At 41.7% G+C, this 20,515-nt stretch overlaps 1 protein-coding gene across 2 annotated transcripts in view; it reads right to left on the bottom strand.

Annotated features, from left to right (window-relative positions):
* The window catches only part of SH3RF2 (SH3 domain containing ring finger 2), a 145,807-nt gene that overhangs the window by 31,695 nt on the left and 93,597 nt on the right, over positions 1-20,515 (bottom strand). For both annotated transcript variants that reach the window (XM_060143900.1, XM_060143901.1), the window contains exons 6-7: positions 2,966-3,057; positions 1,262-1,432 (exon numbers count right to left, since the gene is read on the bottom strand). In XM_060143900.1, the coding sequence (XP_059999883.1) occupies positions 1,262-1,432; positions 2,966-3,057 (263 nt within the window). The remainder of the gene's footprint in view (positions 1-1,261; positions 1,433-2,965; positions 3,058-20,515) is intronic.

Raw genomic sequence — 20,515 nt, 5'->3', positions numbered from 1 at the left:
GTTTTCTAACAAATTCCAAGAACCTTCCATTTGAAAGGAGTAACTGTGATCCTCTATTCCAATTTTCTGGCATGTGAAGAAATCTTTTTGCCTGGATCTGTTGGAACCCACAATTTACCTGTAGTCTTTCTAGAAAGGGGATCCACCACCTCACCAGCCAGACTGATTAGAAAAATCCATGGGTTAGAAAGTGCAGTCTTTTATTGAGCCGGAACCTTCTAAGTTGTATTCACTGGTTCACTGTCTCCTCATGGAACAAATCTACTTCCTGGTCTACACATTCTGTTATGGTCCCTGTGACCCTTGTCTTCTGTAGCTCAAATAATCCTACTTTCTTTATAGGTTTCTCCAGTGATGTAGTTTCTGTCTCCTCACCATTGCTGCCCTCCACTGGACACACTGCCCCGCCTACATGAAAGTCCCCAAAACTGGCCATATATGACTCTAGCTCTGACCCCCAGAGAGTAAAATGGGATTTTTCCCTTTCCTTGGAGTTATGACTCTGATATGTCATAAAGACAGAGTGTATATGTAGTGATGGTCTTGCTACCTTGTGACAGGCTTTGCCTGGACTTATGGGGGTGGGGGTAGGAGGAACCATGGATAGTTTTGGGGTCTGTGTAGTTGTGGTCATATGAGGTGGCTGGACAAACTGTATGCCAGTGAAAGTGATGAATGTGCCAGAGAATGAAAAAGATTGAGAAAAGCTGTTTGGGAAGAAGATCTTCAGGGTAACTAGCATGTGACCTGGGGTGTGGATGGATGGGTAGTGGTCTGAGTCACAAAAACCCTGCCTAATGGACCAGAATCCTGGGAAGTCTCCCAAGGTGCTCCAAGAGGTCTTCTGATCATTGTGTTTTTGCATTGTGCCATGATTGTGAAGTGTCAGGGTGCAGGGTGTGAGGTGCGATTGGGGGGGGGATTATATAGTAGAAAACCTGAAATCTAGTTCTTGAGCAGACTGGTTAACTCTGCACATCAATTTCCTCATCTGTAAAATAACATCTACCTTAAACAAGATTCTTGAGCATAGCCAATGAGTTAAGAGATGCAAAAGTGCTTATAAAATGTGAAGAGCTATTTAAAAGATAACTATTCTGCTATTTTTTTTTTAAGTTAAGTGTTAGGAGGGTACTAGAGCAAAAGCTGTTTCTTGGCCCTTACTCTGAAAGGGCATTGAGTCCTTCAGAGATTCAAGCCACAGATGGCCCCTGGCCTAGGTGACCTGACCCTCTGATGCCTGAGATTGGAGAGGACCCACCTGAAAATGGGGATGACATAGTTGTTGGGGAAGATGCCGACTCGCCCGGTCACCAAGGAGACACCCCTGAGCCAGCCATCCTGGTACTTCCCCAGGACCCTGATGCCCTCTCCCTTCTGCAGGTCCAGTTCGTCAGGTCCATGGGCTGAGTAGGAGTGCAGGGCTACAAACCTGGGGAGACAAAAGGAACTGGTAAAGGAAGCTGGTGAGCGGAAGGCCTGGAACCAGTGAAGGGTGAAGCGAGAGGAAAACTTAGAGCCCACCTGCCCGGTGTTTAGCAACAACACCTTTTAAGAACTGAAATCTCACTATGTAAGGCAGATGAAAGTGGTGGAGCCTGGTTGAAGTAGCAGTGAAGGCGCCCAGATCCCTGCCCCCACCTCCTCCCTGCTCCTCCACAGAGTGCCCCACAGCTGCAAATCACTCATTTAGGTCACATCAGCACTTTGACAGTGGGGAAACTGGTCTAGAATAGAGAAAGGAGCTGGTGACCAGGAATCAGTGGCAGAGCTGGGTCTCAAACCTGGAAGTGATGGTTCTATCTAGGATGCTTTTTCACACTGCTTAGAGTATCCCCCAAGACAATGGTCACAGCCATCAAGGTTCAGGGAACTGAGGGGTCAGAAGAGAAACCTCTCTGATCCACTCCCTCTCCTGAGGGTAGGGACAGGTGTGACCCCCAGGAATGGCCCGAGGAGCTTAGCTTAATGTAGGCCAGAGATGGACATGGGAAAATGGGAGGCGGGTGTTAATTTCAGTGTTTGGCACGCAGTGGAATACTGGCTGCATGTTGGCATGGAGGAGAATGGGCTTGAAACATGGTAGAAATGTTCTCGGGTTAGAGCAGTGACTTGCCTCTCTGAAGTCCACACAGGAGTTGGGCAGGTGATATCCAGGTATAAGCCAGGGGGTGAAGACCCTGGGGAATAGTGAGGCTGTGGTAGGAGAATAACTGCCCGACTAAAGGCATTAAAAATAACCCACTTTGGGGCTTCCCTGGTGGCACAGTGGTTGAGAGTCCACCTGCCGATGCAGGGGACACGGATTCGTGTCCCGGTCCGGGAGGATCCCACGTGCCGCAGAGCGGCTGGGCCCATGAGCCGTGGCCTGAGACTGTGCGTCCGGAGCCTGTGCTCCGCAACGGGAGAGGCCACAACAGTGAGAGGCCCACGTACCGCAAAAAAAAATAAAATAAAATAACCCACTTTGGCTTGCCAGGTTCGGGGTTACCAGTGTATGGCCTCAGGCTGGATGTTAGGAAGTCCTTCTAGACTCTATGGACTGTGAGGCACTGAACGGTTTTATCAAAGGGGCTAGGAGAGTGTTCCCATCTGCAAGGTTCCTTTCCCCTCTAAAATGCTGTATTTATTTCTTGCTGATTACTAGAGCAACATCTATTGATGACCTTGCATTGTGAATCTAAAGGAAAACAATAGAAATTGCTCAGTACCTAAGCTTCCTGTAATGTTTTGGTATATAATCTTCCAGTCTCTTTCTACTTTTGTAAAATAATGAGCCAGGATGATGTGGTTTGGTAATTTGTGTTTTTCACCATTATTCCCTTTGGAGGTTGTAAAAGAAGGGGAGCTGTTATCTCTCTGGATGTGTTGGTTGGGGATGGGGGATGCTTGATGGCAGAGGGATGGCAAAGATGACCCCTCTATGCCAGGACCGGGAGTGGAGGGTTGAACTTTTTTTACTCACATGTTAGCTGAGAGGTGTTGCTGGGAGCCGGGCAGACTGATGATGGCCGTGGACTGTCCTGGGGAGGCAGGTGCAGGGTGATAAGTGCTGACCTACACAGACAGAAAAGCCAGGCAGAACCAGTGAACATCACCAGCCAGGCCCACAGCAGAGGCAGCCTGACACGACCAAAAACCAAGGGCCACGCCTGGCACCACCCAGCATGTGTCTTCTCTGTGGTTTGGGGCTGTAGGCAGAGCCGAGTGGTGGTAGATTGGTTTATCGTTTGCTGGGGTGGCATGCCAGGGTCACAATCCAAAAGACTGCTCAGAGAGGGCAGAGGAGAAGACCTGTCTAGGTTACAGTCAACAGAGTACTGCCAGGATCCTCGATCTCTTCCCTGGGCCCCTCCCTACCCATCTCCCACTGCACTCACCTCCCTCTATGAAAACCTATTCTCATAAAATGATACAATAGCTAATACTGAGAACTTAACACTCGCCAGGCAGTTTTAAGAGCTTTACAAGTATCAGCTAATTTAATCCTTATTAAAGGGACTATTATCATCCCTATTTTTGGATGAGAAACTGAGGGAAAGAAAAGTTACCTAACTAGTATGAAACAAACTTTTAAACCAGGTTGTCTAGGTCCTGAGCCCACACTATCAGTATTAACACACACACAGACACACACACTCACACACACACACCAGTTTACCCAGTGACTTAAGGAAGGTAAATCTGCATCCTCTTTACTTTTCCAGGATGAAAGAGGGAGGAATAATGCTAAAAGTATCGGAAACTGCCTATTATCCTGGCACCTTGCCTGTTGTCTAACATCTTACCTTGCTCATTTCCTTCTTGGCATATATCACAGGCTGTGATTGTTTCCTTGTTTAGTTATGGACCATCCCCCATCACTAGACTGTAAGTTCCATGAGGGCAGGGACTATGTCTTTTTCATCATTGTATTTCTTATGTGCCCAATATGTACTTGTAGCTTAAAGAATGAATAAATGAACAAAAAGATCTTTCTACCCAGTCCACCAAGGACTAATGAAACCTCAACCATCTCCATGCCATCCAGAGTAAATACATTCAATCTGTCTTCAGTTGTTGACTCATAAGCGATGGTAGCTACATATGTGTGCCTTTTTACGACTATGCTTTTGTGGGTATAACTATTATTTGCATATGTGTGTTTGGGCAGTTGCTAATCCATTACCGAGTATATGTATCTCTGGTTCTTTCTACAATTGCGTATGCTTTTTCAGAACCCATGACAATTGTATGTACATGTATGATGGCACTGGTCTATTGTATGTCTGATTATGTTCACATATGTGGGTCTGTGGATTGATAAGCATGTATACTCTGTGTGATTATATGTATGTATGGTTGTAAGTGTCTATCTGGAATTATGTGTGTAGGTATGTAAACTCTAGAGGTGTGTGCAAATATGAATGGGTATAGTTTTATGTGTGTGCCAATGACTGTGGAAATATATGTATGGCTGCGTATGTATGTGTGACATTTCAATCCAGGTATAGGATCAGAAAACTATTCTAGTCAGATAGTAACAAGTGTTGGCAAGAATGTGGAGAAATCAAAACCCTCATACAGTGTTGGTGGAAACGTAAAATGGTTCAGGCCCTTTGGAAAATAGTTTTGCAGTTCCTCAAATGACTAAACATAGAATTACCATATGACCCAGTAAGTCCAATACCCAAGAGAGATGAAAACATATGTCCACACTAAAGCTTGTGCATGAATTTTACAGCAGCATTATTTATAACAGACAAAAGGTGGAAATAACCCAAATGTCCATTGACTAATGAATGAATAAACAAAATGTGGTATATCCATACAGTGGAATATTATTCAACCATAAAAGAAATGAAGTATTGATATATGCCAGAACATGGATAAGCCTTGAAAACATTATGCTAATTGAAAGGAGTCAGACACAAAAAACATTACATAATTCCATTTATATGAAATGACCAGAAGAGGCAAATCTATATAGAGAGTAGATTAGTAGTTTCCAGGGGCTGGGGATATAGGGGGATATAGGAATAATAGTTAAGGGTACAGGGTTTCTTTTTGAGGTGATGACATATCGTAAAATTGTGGTGAAAATGGTTGCACATATCTGTGAATATATTAAAAACCACTGACTTGTACATCTTAAATGGCTTAAATGTATGTTATGTGAAATATATTTTAATAAGCTTTAAAAAAAGATGCCAAAAAGCATATGATCATCTCAGTAGATGTAGTAAAAGCATTTGATAAAATTCAACATCCATTTATGATAAAAACTCTCCAGGAAGCAGGCAAAGAGGGAACATACCTCAACACAATAAGGGCCATATATGGCAAACCCACAGCTAACATCGTACTCAATGATGAAAAGTTGAAAGCATTTCCTCTAAGATCAGGAACAAGACAAGGATGTCCACTTTCGCCACTTATATTCAACATAATTTTGGAAGTCCTAGCCATGGCAATCAGAGAAGAAAAAGAAATAAAAGGAATCCAAATTGGAAAGGAAGAAGTAAAACTGCTCGTTTGCAAATGGCATAATACTATGAGTAGAAAATCCTAAAGACACCACCAGAAAAACTACTAGAGCTCATCAATGAATTTGGTAAAGTTGCAGGATATGAAATTAATGTACAGAAACCTGTTGCATTTCTATACACTAACAATGAAAGATCAGAAAGAGAAATTAAGAAAACAATCCCATTTACCACAGCATCAAAAAGAATAAATACCTAGGAATAAACCTACCTAAGGAGGCAAAAGACCTGTACTCTGAAAACTATGACGCTGATGAAAGAAATCAAAGATGACACAAATAGATGGAAAGATATACTGTGTTCTTGGATTAGAAGAATCAATATTGTTAAAATGACCATACCACCCAAGGCAATCTACAGCTTCATTGCAATCTCTTTCAAAATACCAATGGCATTTTTCACAGAACTAGAACAAATAATTTAAAAATTTGTATGGAAACACAAAAGACCCCGAATAGCCAAACCAATCTTGAGAAAGAAGAACAGAGCTGAAGGAATGACACTCCTTGACTTCAGACTATACTACAAACCTATAGTCATCAAAACAGTATTGTACTAGCACAAAAACGGATACACAGATCAATGGAACAGGATAAAGAGCAAGAAATAAACCCACACACTTACGTTCAATTAATCTATGACAAAGGAGACAAGACTATACAATGGAGAAAAGACAGTCTCTCTTCAATAAGTGATGCTGGGAAAACTGGACAGCTACATATAAAAGAAAGGGGGGTTCCCTGGTGGCACAGTGGTTGAGAGTCCACCTGCTATGTAGAAAAATAAACTCTAAATGGATTAAAGACCTAAATGTAAGACTGGGTACTATAAAACTCCTAGAGGAAAACATAGGCAGAACACTCTTTGACATAAATTGTAGCAATATTTTTTTGGATCTGTCTTCTAAAGTAAAGGAGATAAAAGCAAAAATAAACAAATGGGACCTAATTAACTTAAAAGCTTTTGCACAGCAAATGTAGCCATTGACAAAATGAAAAGACAACCTACTGAATGACAGAAGATATTTGCAAATGATATGACCAATAAGGGATTACTATCCAACATATGTAAACAGTTCATACAACTCAACATCAAAAAAACAAACAACCGATTAAAAATGGGCAGAAGGTCTAAATAGATATGCTTCCAAAGAGGAAATGCAGATGGCCAAGAGGCATGTTGAAAAGATGCTCAACATTGCTAATCATCAGGGAAATGCAAAACTAAACCACAATGAGATATCACCTCACACCTGTGACAATGGCTATCATCAAAAAGGACACAAATAACAAATGTTGGTGAGGATGTGGAGAAAAGTAAACCTCTGTACACTGTTGGTGGGAGCCACTGTGGTGCAGCCACTGTGGAAAACAGTATGGAGGTTTATCAAAAAAATAAAAATAGAACTAACATATGAACCAGCAATTAAACTCCTGGGTGTATGTCCAAAACAAACAAACAAAAAAACAACAAAAAACACTAATTTGAAAATATACATGCACTCCTGACCTAGAGGAACTTGACCAACAAGTAGAAGATGACGAGAGAGCCTGAGCCAAGATGGCGGAGTAGAAGGATGTACTCTCACTCCCTCTTGTGAGAACACCAGAATCATAGCTAACTGCTGAACAATCATCGACAGGAAGACACTGGAACTCACCAAAAAAGATACCCCACATCCAAAGACAAAGGAAAAGCAACAATGAGATGGTAGGAGGGGCGCAATCCCAATAAAATCAAATCCCATAACTTCTGGGTGGGTGACTCACAAACTGGAGAACACTTATACCACAGAAGTCCACCCACTGGAGTGAAGGTGCTGAGCCCCACGTCAGGCTTCCAAACCTGGGGGTCTGGCAATGGGAGGAGGAGTTTGTAGACAATCAGACTTTGAAGCCTACTGGGATTTGATTGCAGGACTTGACAGGACTGGGGGAAACAGAGACTCCACTCTTGGAGGGCATACACAAAGTAGTGTGCACATCGGGAACCAGGGGAAGGAGCAGTGACCCCAGGGGAGATTGAACCAGACCTCCCTGCTAGTGTTGGAGGGTCTCCTGCAGAGGTGATGAGTGGCTGTGGCTCACCGTGAGGACAAGGACACTGGCAGCAGAAGTTCTGGGAAGGACTCCTTGGTGTGAGCCCTCCCAGAGTCTGCCATTAGCCCAACCAAGGAGCCTGCAGGCTCCAGTGTTGGGTCACCTCAGGCCAAACAACGAACACAGGGAACCCAGCCCCACCCATCAGCAGTCAAGCAGATTAAAGTTTTACTGAGCTCTGCCCACCAGAGCAACAGTCAGCTCTATCCAGCACCAGTCCCTCCCATCAGGAAACTTGCACAAGCCTCTTAGGTAGCCTCATCCACCAGACGGCAGACAGCAGAAGCAAGAAGAACTACAATCCTGCAGCCTGTGGAACAAAAACCACATTCACAGAAAGATAGACAAGATGAAAAGGCAGAGGGCTATGTACCAGATGAAGGAACAAGATAAAACCCCAAAAAAACAACTAAATGAAGTGGACATAGGCAATCTTCCAGAAGGAGAATTCAAAATAATGATAGTAAAGATGATCCAGGACCTCGGAAAAAGAATGGAGGCAAAGATCGAGAAGATGCAAGAAATGTTTAACAAAGACCTAGAAGAATTAAAGAACAAACAAACAGAGATGAACAATACAATAACTGAAATGAAAACTACACTAGAAGGAATCAATAACAGAATAACTGAGGTAGAAGAATGGATAAGTGACCTGGAAGGCAGAATGGTGGAATTCACTGCTGCTGAACAGAATAAAGAAAAAAGAGTGAAAAGAAATGAAGACAGGGGCTTTCCTGGTGGCGCAGTGGTTGGGAGTCCGCCTGCCGATGCAGGGGACATGGGTTTGTGCACCGGTCCGGGAAGATTCCACATGCCACGGAGCGGCTGGGCCCGAGAGCCATGGCCGCTGAGCTTGCGCGTCCGGAGCCTGTGCTCCACAACAGGAGAGGCCACAACAGTGAGAGACCCGCGTACCGCAAAAAAAAGAAAAAAGAAATGAAGACAGCCTAAGAGACGTCTGGGACAACATTAAATTCAACAACATTCACATTATAGGGGTCCCAGAAGGAGGAGAGAGAGAGAGGACCAGAGGAAATATTGGAAGAGATTATAGACAAAAACTTCCCTAACATGGGAAGGAAATAGACACCCAAGTCCAGGAAGCGCAGAGAGTCCCATACAGGATAAACCCAATGAGAAACATGCCGAGACACATAATAATCAAATTGAAAAAATTAAAGACAAAGAAAAATTATTGAAAGCACCAAGGGATAAACAACAAATAACATACAAGGGAACTCCCATAAGGTTAACAGCTGATTTCTCAGCAGAAACTCTACAAGCCAGAAGGATGTGGCATGATATACTTAAAGTGATGAAAGGGAAGAATCTACAACTAAGATTACTCTACCTGGCAAGGATCTCATTCAGATTCGATGGAGAAATCAAAAGCTTTACAGACAAGCAAAAGCAAAGAGAATTCAGCACCACCAAGCCAGCTCTACAACAAATGCTAAAGGAACTTCTCTAAGTAGGAAACACAAGAGAAGAAAAAGCCCTACAAAAACAAACCCAAAACAATTAAGAAAATGGTCATAGGAACATACATATTGATAATTACCTTAAACATGAATGGATTAAATGCTCCAACCAAAAGGCACAGGCTTGCTGAATGGATAAACAAACAAGACCCATATATATGCTGTCTACAAGAGACCCACTTCAGACCTAGGGACACATACAGACTGAAAGTTAGGGGACGGAAAAAGATATTCCATGCAAATGGAAATCAAAAGAAAGCTGGAGTAACAATACTCATATCAGATAAAATAGACTTTAAAATAAAGAATGTTACAAGAGACAAGGAAGGACACTACATAATGATCAAGGGATCAATCCAAGAAGAAGATATAACAATTTTAAATATATATGCACCCAACATAGGAGCACCTCAATACATAAGGCAACTGCTAACAGCTCTAAAAGGGGAAATTGACAGTAACACAATAATAGTGGGGGACTTTAACACCTCACTTACACCAATGGACAGATCATCCAAAATGAAAATAAATAAGGAAACAGAAGCTTTAAATGATACAATAGACCAGATAGATTTAATTTATATTTATAGGCCATTCCATCCCAAAACAACAGATTACACGTTATTCTCAAGTGAGCACGGAACATTCTCCAGGATAGATCACATCTTGGGTCACAAATCAAGCCTTGGTAAATTTAAGAAAATTGAAATCATATCAAGCATCTTTTCTGACCACAACACCATGAGATTAAAAATGAATTACAGGGGAAAAACTGAAAAAACACAAACACATGGAGGCTAAACAGTACGTTACTAAATATCCAAGAGATCCCTGAAGAAATCAAAGAGGAAATCAAAAAATACCTAGAGAAAAATGACAATGAAAACACGAAGACCCAAAACCTATGGGATGCAGCAAAAGCAGTTCCAAGAGAGAAGTTTGTAGCTATACAAGCCTACCTCAAGAAACAAGAAAAATCTCAAACAATCTAACCTTACACCTAAAGGAACTAGAGGAAGAAGAACAAACAAAACCCAAATTTAGCAGAAGGAAGGAAATCATAAAGATCAGAGGAGGAATAAATAAAATAGAAACAAAGAAAACAATAGCAAAGATCAATAAAACTAAAAGCTGGTTCTTTGAGAAGATAAACAAAATGGATAAACAGTTAGCCAGACTCATCAAGAAAAAGAGGTAGAGGACTCAAATCAATAAAATTAAAAACGAAAAAGGAGAAGTTACAAAAGACACCGCAGAAATACAAAGCATCCTAAGCAACTACTACAAGCAACGCTATGCCAATAAAATAGACAACCTGGAAGAAATGGACAAATTCCTAGAAAGGTATAACCTTCCAAGACTGAACCAGGAAGAAATAGAAAATATGAACAGACCAATCACAAGTAATGAAATTGAAACTGTGATTAAAAATCTTCCAACAAACAAAAGTCCAGGACCAGATGGCTTCACAGGTGAATTCTATCAAACATTTAGAGAAGAGCTGACACGCATCCTTCTCAAACTCTTCCAAAGAATTGCAGAGGAAGGAACACTCCCAAACTCATTCTATGAGGCCACTATCACCCTGATACCAAAACCAGACAAAGATACTACAAAAAAAGAAAATTACAGACCAATGTCACTGATGAATATAGATACAAAAATCCTCAACAAATTACTAGCAAACGGAATCCAAAAACACATTAAAAGGATCATACACAATGATCAAGTGGGATTTATCCCAGGGATGCAAGGATTCTTCAATATACGCAAATCAATCAATGTGATATAGCATATTAACAAATTGAAGAAGAAAAACCATATGATCATCTCAGTAGATGCAGAAAAAGCTCTTGACAAAATTCAACACCAATTTATGATAAAAACTCTCCAGACTGGGCCTGTGTGCCACAACTGCCGAGCCTGTGTTCTGGAGCCTGCGGGCCACAGCTGCTGAGCCTGTGTGCCACCACTACTGAAGTCTGCACACCTGGAGCCTCCTGCTCCATGGCAGGAGAGGCCACCGCAGTGGGAGGCCTGTGCACCGCAAAGAGGGGTGGCCCCTGCTCGCCGCTTTTGGAGGGAGCCTGCACGCAGCAGCGAAGACCCAACACAACCAAAAATATAACTAAATAAATATTTTTAAAAATGGTTAAAAAGAAAAAAACTCTCCAGAAAGTGGGCATAGAGGGAACCTACCTCAACATAATAAAGGCCACATATGACAAACCCCAGCAAACATCATTCTCAATGGTGAAAAACTGAAAGCATTTCCTTAAGATCGGGAACAGGACAAGGATGTTCACTCTCACCACTAGTATTGAACATAGTTTTGGAAGTCCTAGCCACAGCAATCAGAGAAGAAAAAGAAATAAAAGGAATACAAATTGGAAAAGAAGAAGTAAAGCTGTCACTGTTTGCAGACATGATACTATACATAGAGAATCCTAAAGATGCCACCAGAAAACTACTAGAGCTAATCAATGAATTTGGTAAAGTTGCAGGATACAAAATTAATGCACAGAAATCTCCTGTATTCCTATATACTAATGATGAAAAATCTGAAAGTGAAATTAAGGAAACACTCCCATTTACCACTGCAAAAAAAAGAATAAAATACCGAGGAAAAAACCTACCTAAGGAGACAAAAGACCTGTATGCAGAAAACTATAAGACACTGATGAAAGAAATTAAAGATGATACCAACAGATGGAGAGATATACCATGTTCTTGCATTGGAAGAATCAATATTGTGAAAATGACTATACTAGCCAAAGCAATCTACAGATTCAATGCAATCCCTATGAAATTACCAATGGCATTTTTGACGGAACTACAATAAAAAATCTTAAAATTTGTATGGAGGCACAAAAGACCCTGAATATCCAAAGCAGTCTTGAGGGAAAAAAGTGGAGCTGGAGGAATCAGACTCCCTGCCTTCAGATTATACTACAAAGCTACAGTAATCAAGACAATATGTTACTGGCACAAAAACTGAAATATAGATCAATGTAACAAGATAGAAAGCCCAGAGATAAACCCACGCACCTATGGTCAGCTAATCTATGACAAAGGAGGCAAGGATATACAATGGAGAAAAGACAGTCTCCTCAGTAGGTGGTGCTGGGAAAACTGGACAGCTACATGTAAAAGAATGAAATTAGAACACTCCCTAACACTATACACAAAAATAAACTCAAAATGGGTTAGAGACCTAAATGTAAGACTGGACACTATAGAACTCTTAGAGGAAAACATAGGAAGGACACTCTGTGACATAAATCACAGGAAGATATTTTTTCATCCTCCTCCTAGAGTAATTGAAATAAAAACAAAAATAAACAAATGGGACCTAATGAAACTTCAAAGCTTTTGCACAGCAAAGGAAACCATAAACAAGATGAAAAGACAATCCTCAGAATGGGAGAAAATATTTGCAAATAAATCAATGGACAAAGGATTAATCTCCAAAATATATAAACAGCTCAATATTAAAAAAACAAACAACCCAATTCAAAAGTGGGCCAAAGACCTACATAGACATTTCTGCAAGGAAGACTCACAGATGGCTAAGAAGCACATGAAAAGTTGCTCAACATCAGTAATGATTAGAGAAATGCAAATCAAAACTACAATGAGGTATCACCTCACACCAGTTAGAATGGGCATTATCAGAAAATCTACAAAGAACAAATGCTAGAGAGGGTGTGGAGGAAAGGGAACCCTCTTGCACTGTTGGTGGGAATGTAAATTGATATAACCACTATGGAGAACAGTATGGAGGTTCCTTAAAAAACTAAAAATAGAATTACTATATGATCCAGCAATCCCACTACTGGGCATGTACCCAGAGAAAACCATAATTCAAAGAGACACATGCACCCCAATGTTCATTGCAGCACTGTTTACAATAGCCAGGTCACGGAAGCAACCTAAATGTCCATCGACAGGCGAATGGATAAAGAAGATGTGGTACATATATAGAATGGAATATTACTCAGCCATAATAAAGAATGAAATTGGGTCATTTGCTGAGACGTGGATAGATCTAGTGACTGTCATACAGAGTGAAGTAAGTCAGAAAGAGAAAAACAAATATCATATATTAACTCATATATATATATATATATATATATGTGGACCTAGAAAAATTGTACAGATGAACTGGTTTGCAGGGCAGAAATTGAGACACAGATGTAGAGAACAAATGTACGGACACCAAGGGGGGAAGTGGCAGAGGGGTGGTGGTGGTGGTGTGATGAATTGGGAGACTGGGGTTGACATGTATACACTGATGTGTATAAAATTGATGACTAATAAGAACCTGTTGTATAAAAAAATAAATAAAACTAAATTCAAACTTTAAAAAAAAAGAAAAGATACATGCACTCCAATGCTTATAGCAGCATTATTTAGGATTGCCAAGATATGGAAGCAACTTAAGTGTCCATCAAGAGATGAATGGATAAAGAAGATGTGGTATATTGATACAATGGAATACTACTCAGCCATAAAAAAGAACAAAATTTTGCCGTTTGCAGCAACATGGATGGACTTGGAGGGCATTATGCTAAGCGAAATAAGTCAGACAGAGGAAGACAAATACTGTATGATATCACTTATATGTGGAATCTAAAAAATACAGCAAACAAGTAAATATCACAAAAACAGAGCAGACTCACAGATATGAAGAATAAACTAGTCGTTACCAGTGGGGAGAGGCAGGAGGGACAATATAGGGGTGGGGAAGTGGGAGGTACAAACTATTGTGTATAAGATAGGCTACAAGGATGTATTTAGAACATGGGGAATATAGCCAATATTTAGTAATAACTGTAAATAGAGTGTGACCTTTAAAAATTGTATTTTAAAAAAAACCCAAAGACTATTCCATGGTTATCCATCTGAAAGCCTCTAACACTGCATAAAGTGCTCTGAGCTTTGCAGTCAAACACTTTCATACTGGTTTCCTTAAACAAGCTGCTGGCTTTGGGCTAGGATCTCCTTCCCTGCAACTGGGCAAGATAAAACCCTGCTGGGATCGGGAGATGTGCCAAGGGAGGGCCTTGTTGTGTGAACAACTAATCTTATGTTTGTGTAGGCTGTTGGACCACTGATTAAGCAGGGTGAACCTCACTTAACACCTGTGACTTTCCAGTGTTATGTTTGAGTAAAAAGCCCTGCCATCCATAAACACTATTAATCACTTAGGGAGGAGGAAGATGCCAGCATGCAAAAAAGTCATCCCTTCATTATACCAGGCTTTTTACCTCTCTAGGTCTTCGACTAGAGAGGGGATCTTTCCCCCTATTTGGAACATGGAACCCTGCCAGAACTGAAATCACTGGGCTTGTGATGGAGTTCCTTCTAATGTGGAATGGGAAACGAGGACAGATTCTCAGATTTTGAGGTGTCTGAGAGGAGAAGGAAGAATACAAATGGAGAAGGAGGAGGAGGGAGAGAGGGAGATAGTAAACAACTCTGAAAGTTGGGGAGAGAGTCAGAAACTGAGACTGAGACACAGTGGGAGAAAGAGATAGATCCAGAGGGATAGAGGAAAGAAGAAGAAAAGGGAGATTAAGAAAAGACTGGGGAAACTCGTAACCCATTCAGAAGACAAATAATCCAATTAGAAAGTGGGCAAAAGACATCACAGAAGAAGATATATTGAGTGGCCAGTAAGTACATGAAAAAGTGCTCAACATCAACAATTATCAAGAAAATACAAATTAAAACCACCATGAGATACCACTATACACCTATAAGAATGGCTAAAGTTTAAAACTGACCATACCAAGTGGTGGTGAGGATGTGGAGCAACTAGAATTTTTTTTTTTTTTTTTTTTTTGTTGCGGTACGCGGGCCTCTCACTCTTGTGACCTCTCCCGTTGCGGAGCACAGGCTCCAGACGCGCAGGCTCAGTGGCCACGGCTCACGGGCCCAGCCTCTCCGCGGCATGTGGGATCCTCCCGGACCGGGGCACGAACCCGCGTCCCCTGCATCGGCAGGCGGACTCCCAACCACTGCGCCACCAGGGAAGCCCTAGAATTCTTATATGTTGCTGATGGAGATGTAAAATGGTGCCACCACACAGGACAACAAGTTGACTGTTTTAAATAAAGTGAAATATACACTTACCACTCTACTCAGCATCCTACTCACAAGTTTTTACCTAAGAGAAATGCAAACTTATGTCCATACAAGGACTTGTACATGAATGTTCATAGCAGCTTTATTTTAGCCAGAAACAGGAAACAACCCAAATGCCAATCAATGGGTGAACGAATAAACAAACTGTGGTACAAACACAGGGGAATATTCCTCAGGAATACATGCAACTACATGGAAGAATCTTAACATCATCCTAGGTAAAAGAAGCATGAAACACGAAATTACATATTCTGTGATGCCATTTATGTAACGTTCTAAAAAAAGCCAAAACTATAGTGACGGCAAGATTAGGGATTACCAAGAGCCAGGGATGGGGAGAGATGATTGATTGCAAAGGGGCACAAGGAAACTTTTGGGGGTGATAGAAATGTTCTATATCTTGATTTTGTTAGTCATTACCTTTTTACATTTGCCAAGTCATTGAACTGTATGCTTAAAATCGTTGAACTTTATGTAACTATAGCTCAATAAAGCTGTTAAAAAAATAGGAATATATTATCTAGCTGGCAGGAAACATCCAAGTGGCCATAGCTTGACCCAGCCCAAGCTCTGGGATTGGTCAGCGAAGGAGATAAGGGTGATGGCTCAGCTTCACAGTGAACAGCTAGGCAGTGGCCCTCATGGCAGGGGGCCACCTGAATAGGAGAGAAATCAAAGGTGGAAACCTATGCATCAGACAGAAGCTCAGTAAATAAGGTGAAAAAAAAAATGAATGAATGAATGAATGGAGTGATAGGAAAAGAGAGCAAGATAGATAAAGGCAGGGAAGGAGGACAGACAGAACAAGAGAGAAACAAAGGCACCATCCAGTAAATAAAGACAACCAGGTAGACGGCCAACTTCTGAGGAGGCAAGTCTGTTCCTGTCACTGGCATCCAAGACAGACGGCCAGCCTGTCTGAGTGAACGGGCCTCTGGCGGGTGGTTTCCTGAGGTCAGTTGTGACCTCAGGTCTCCGAGCCACAAAGGGTTTGTGAGGCTGCATGCAAGGTCCTCTAGCATCTGGTGCTTCCTGGGATAGGATTTGGGGATCTGAGCAGGATCAGGGAAAGGGTATGTACTTGAGGGTAGGGGTGGGTATTTCTGCTGTGATCTAAAAACAGTTTTTCCTCCTTTTTGAAGGAAATGACTCATTTAAAAGAAGTCTTTATCGGGAACAGAAGAATCTACCGCTGTGTGGCCTCTGGGTGTTTTCAGGTCTCGAGGTGTTAAGTGAGGAAGGAAGGGGGCACGGCGCCTGGCACAGAGCTGCTGCAACATTCCACTGGCCCTGTGCCAGCCTCGTCAGTCATGTGGGCACAGAGTCAGCTCCCGTCCAGGAGTCTGGAGGCAGGTCTAGCCTAGTACTCAAGCATGCGGCTCTAGCATTTTCCAGGATGTGTGATCTTGGGCAAGGACTGAACACTGTGGCTCCTCCACTTCGTCATCTGTTAAAATGGGGGCAGTAATGGTATTTGTCTAATAGAGTTGTTAGGAGGATTAAATAAAAGAATCCATGTACAGGATTTAGCGCATTGTAAGCAAGTGCTCAATAAATATTACTTATTTTAAAAAATTTTTATTGAAATAGAGTTGATTTACAATGTTGTGTTAGTTTCAGGTGTGGAGCAAAGTGATTCAGCTATACATATATATATATATATATAAATATATATATAAATATATATATAAATATATATAAATATATATAAATATATATAAAAATATATATGTAAATATATATATAAATATATATATAAATATATATAAATATATATATATAAATATATATAAAAATATATATGTAAATATATATATAAATATATATATAAATATATATATAAATATATATATAAATATATATATAAATATATATATAAATATATATAAATATATATAAATATATATAAATATATATAAATATATATAAATATATATATAAATATATATATAAATATATATATATAAATATATATATTCTTTTACAAAATTATCTTCCATTATAGGTTATTACAAGATAGTGAGTATAGCTCCCTGTGCTACACAGTAGGTCCTTGTTGGTTATCTTTTTTTTTTTAACTTTTTATTTTATATTGGAGTATAGCCGATTAACAATGTTGTGATGGTTTCAGGTGCACAGCAAAGCACTTCAGTCACACATGTACATGTATCCATTCTCCCTGAGACTCCCCTCCCATCCAGGCTGCCACATAACACTCAGCAGAGTTCCCTGTGCTACACAGTACGTCCTTGTTGGTTATCCTTTTCAAATATAGCAGTGTGTCCATGTCAATCCCAGACCCCCTAACTATCCCTTCCCTCCACCCTTCCCCCCCCAGCCCCGTAACCAAAAGTTCATTCTCTAAGTCTCTGATTGCATTTCTGTTTTGTAAATACATTCATTTGTACTTCTTTTTAGATTTGGTTATCTATTTTATATATAGTAGTGTGTATATATTAATTAACTCTACTTATTTTGATCTACCAAGAGATTAGCTGCTGTGCAGGGTGGGGTGGGGTGGGCTGAGCAGCTCCTTTTATGCGACGGCCCTGCGAGGTCTTGGACTGAGACCAGGACCCAAGGATGCGGTGGGGGATGGCAGTAAGCAGCCCTACTCTTCTAGAGGAGTTTGCAGGTCCCCGGCTTTCCCAAATGTAAGTTTGCTGTTCCCTCCCCACCATGCTGTGGCACTCAGCTCTTTCCTCTGGGGCTCATGCCTTTCAGTAGCTTGGTGGGTATGGGGTACTATCTTCCTCAACAGAGTGTGACCTACTCCCAAGCCCTTGTGGTCCTGCATCTCAGTATTCCCAGGAGCTAACAAGGGCCTGAACCTACAGAGTGTTCACTTAGGGTCGGGAGAAGTGCTGCATTTTAGAGACAGAAAATTAACTACTATACGGTAGTTTCTATACCAACGCTATGGATAATCTAGAGTCGACCACTGAACTTTATGAAGTTAAAAATTCATTCTCGTCTTTAATTAAAAGAGGCTTGCTGGAGAGGGTGTGGAGAAAAGGGAACCCTCTTGCACTGTTGGTGGGAATGTAAATTGATTCAGCCACTATGGAGAACAGTATGGAGGTTCCTTAAAAAACTAAACATAGGGGGCTTCCCTGGTGGCGCAGTGGTTGAGAGTCCGCCTGGTGATGCAGGGGATGCGGGTTTGTGCCCCGGTCCGGGAAGATCCCACATGCCGTGGAGTTGCTGGGCACGTGAGCCATGGCCGCTGAGCCTGCGCGTCCAGAGCCTGTGCTCTGCAACAGGAGAGGCCACAACAGTGAGAGGCCCGCGTACTGCAAAAAAAAAAAAAAAAAAAAAGAAACTACAAATAGAACTACCATACGACCCAGCAATCCCACTACTGGGCATATACCCTGAGAAAACCATAATTCAAAAAGAGTCATGTACCACAATGTTCACTGCAGCTCTATTTACAATAGCCAGGACATGGAAGAAACCTAAGTGTTCATCGACAGAGGAATGGATAAAGAAGATGTGGCACATATATACAATGGAATATTACTCAGCCATAAAAAGAAACAAAATTGAGTTATTTGTAGTGAGGTGGATGGACCCAGAGTCTTTCATACAGAGTGAAGTAAGTCAGAAAGAGAAAAACAAATACCGTATGCTAACACATATATATGGAATCTAAAAAAAAAAAAAAGGGTCATGAAGAACCTAAGGGCAAGATGGGAATAAAGACACAGACCTACTAGAGAATGGACTTGAGGACACGGGGAGGGGGAAGGGTGAGCTGTGACAAAGCGAGAGAGTGGCATGGACATATATACACTACCAAACGTAAAATAGATAGCTAGTGGGAAGCAGCCGCACAGCACAGGGAGATCAGCTCAGTGCTTTGTGACCACCTAGAGGGGTGGGATAGGGAGGGTGGGAGGGAGGGAGGGAGACGCAAGAGGGAGGATGGGAGGGAGGTTCAAGAGGGAGGGGATATGGGGACATATGTATGCATATGGCTGATTCACTTTGTTATAAAGCAGAAACTAACACACCATTGTAAAGCAATTATACTCCAATAAAGATGTTAAAAAATAAATTAATTAATTAAATTAAATTTAAAAAAAAAAGAGGCTTAAGAGCCACAGTCAGCAATTGCAATGTGTGGGCCATAGTTGGTCCTGGGCACTGGAGTTAATGCAACGAACAAGACACATAGAGCTCCTTCCTCAGGTGGACCTCACCATGTATACCAGGGAAGACACTTAAACCCATAGTTATGTAAACGTGGTGCATGTTGGCGCCGCTGAGGGGTGGGGCTGAAGGTGCTCTGGGCGCTGCTGGGAGACGCTTGCCTTGATCTCCAAGAGGTATTTCACTCACAGCCTACGATTCCAGCACTAACTTGTGATACACAGACCTCACTGTCATCAATTCCCATTTTTACAGATGAAGAAGCCAAGATAGAAAGATTACATGATGTTCAGGAGATGGCCACCAAGTCACTGGTTAAGTTGACACCAGGAGCAAGGACTCTGGCCCGGAGCCCCTTCTGTGAGTCAGCAAGGTTAGCACTTAACTCCATTTGGCTAGAGGGCTCAAGTATGTGAGGCATGTTTGTGCATCCCAGGAAAAAGCCGTGTAGCCAAATTCAGCATGCTGTTTTTATGTTCACAGGTATGTCATGTTCATGACAACCACCATCCCTGGCCAGTGTCCCCCGTGATATACAATAGATCTGGAGGGAGGTTGAATATGACGTTGTTTTTGTTTTGTTGTTTATCTTTCTCCTTCCCTGGCCAAAGCGATGTCCCAACAGAGTCAGAGCTCCTTTTGCCAGGCTGCTCGCCTTCCTTCTCTAAGCCTGTCTCAGAACCAGTCCGGCCTGCAAAGCCTCCCTGTTCTGGATGAGCAGGGAGCCACCATCCAGTGCTTTGATTTGCCCTGCAAATAAAAGCGTTGTCTGAAAAAGAAAACTCGATCATGAGCTGGCAGCAGGTCCCTTTAGGTCCACCTCGAAAAATGTCTTCTAAAGTACACAGCGAGGTCAGCAGGGGTAATATTATATAATGCTGTGAAGCCAACTACATCTCCATTTTCTAGGTAGTCATCGAAGCTTTGAATGTGCTCTGTGGTCTAGCCCCTGCCCCACTCTCCAGCCTCACCTTCCTCCCCTCTCCCTCCCCGCTTCACTTCCTTCAGCCGTGGGGTCTTTTCTCAGCTCCTTGAGCAGGTCACACTGCTTCTGTCACCCCTGCCCTTTCTATGCCCCCCACCCCCATCTCCACTCTGTTATTTT

This window comes from Lagenorhynchus albirostris, chromosome 3 (genome assembly GCF_949774975.1).
Source record: "Lagenorhynchus albirostris chromosome 3, mLagAlb1.1, whole genome shotgun sequence".
Lineage (NCBI taxonomy): Eukaryota > Metazoa > Chordata > Mammalia > Artiodactyla > Delphinidae > Lagenorhynchus > Lagenorhynchus albirostris.
This window is presented reverse-complemented; position numbering and strand designations above follow the sequence as displayed.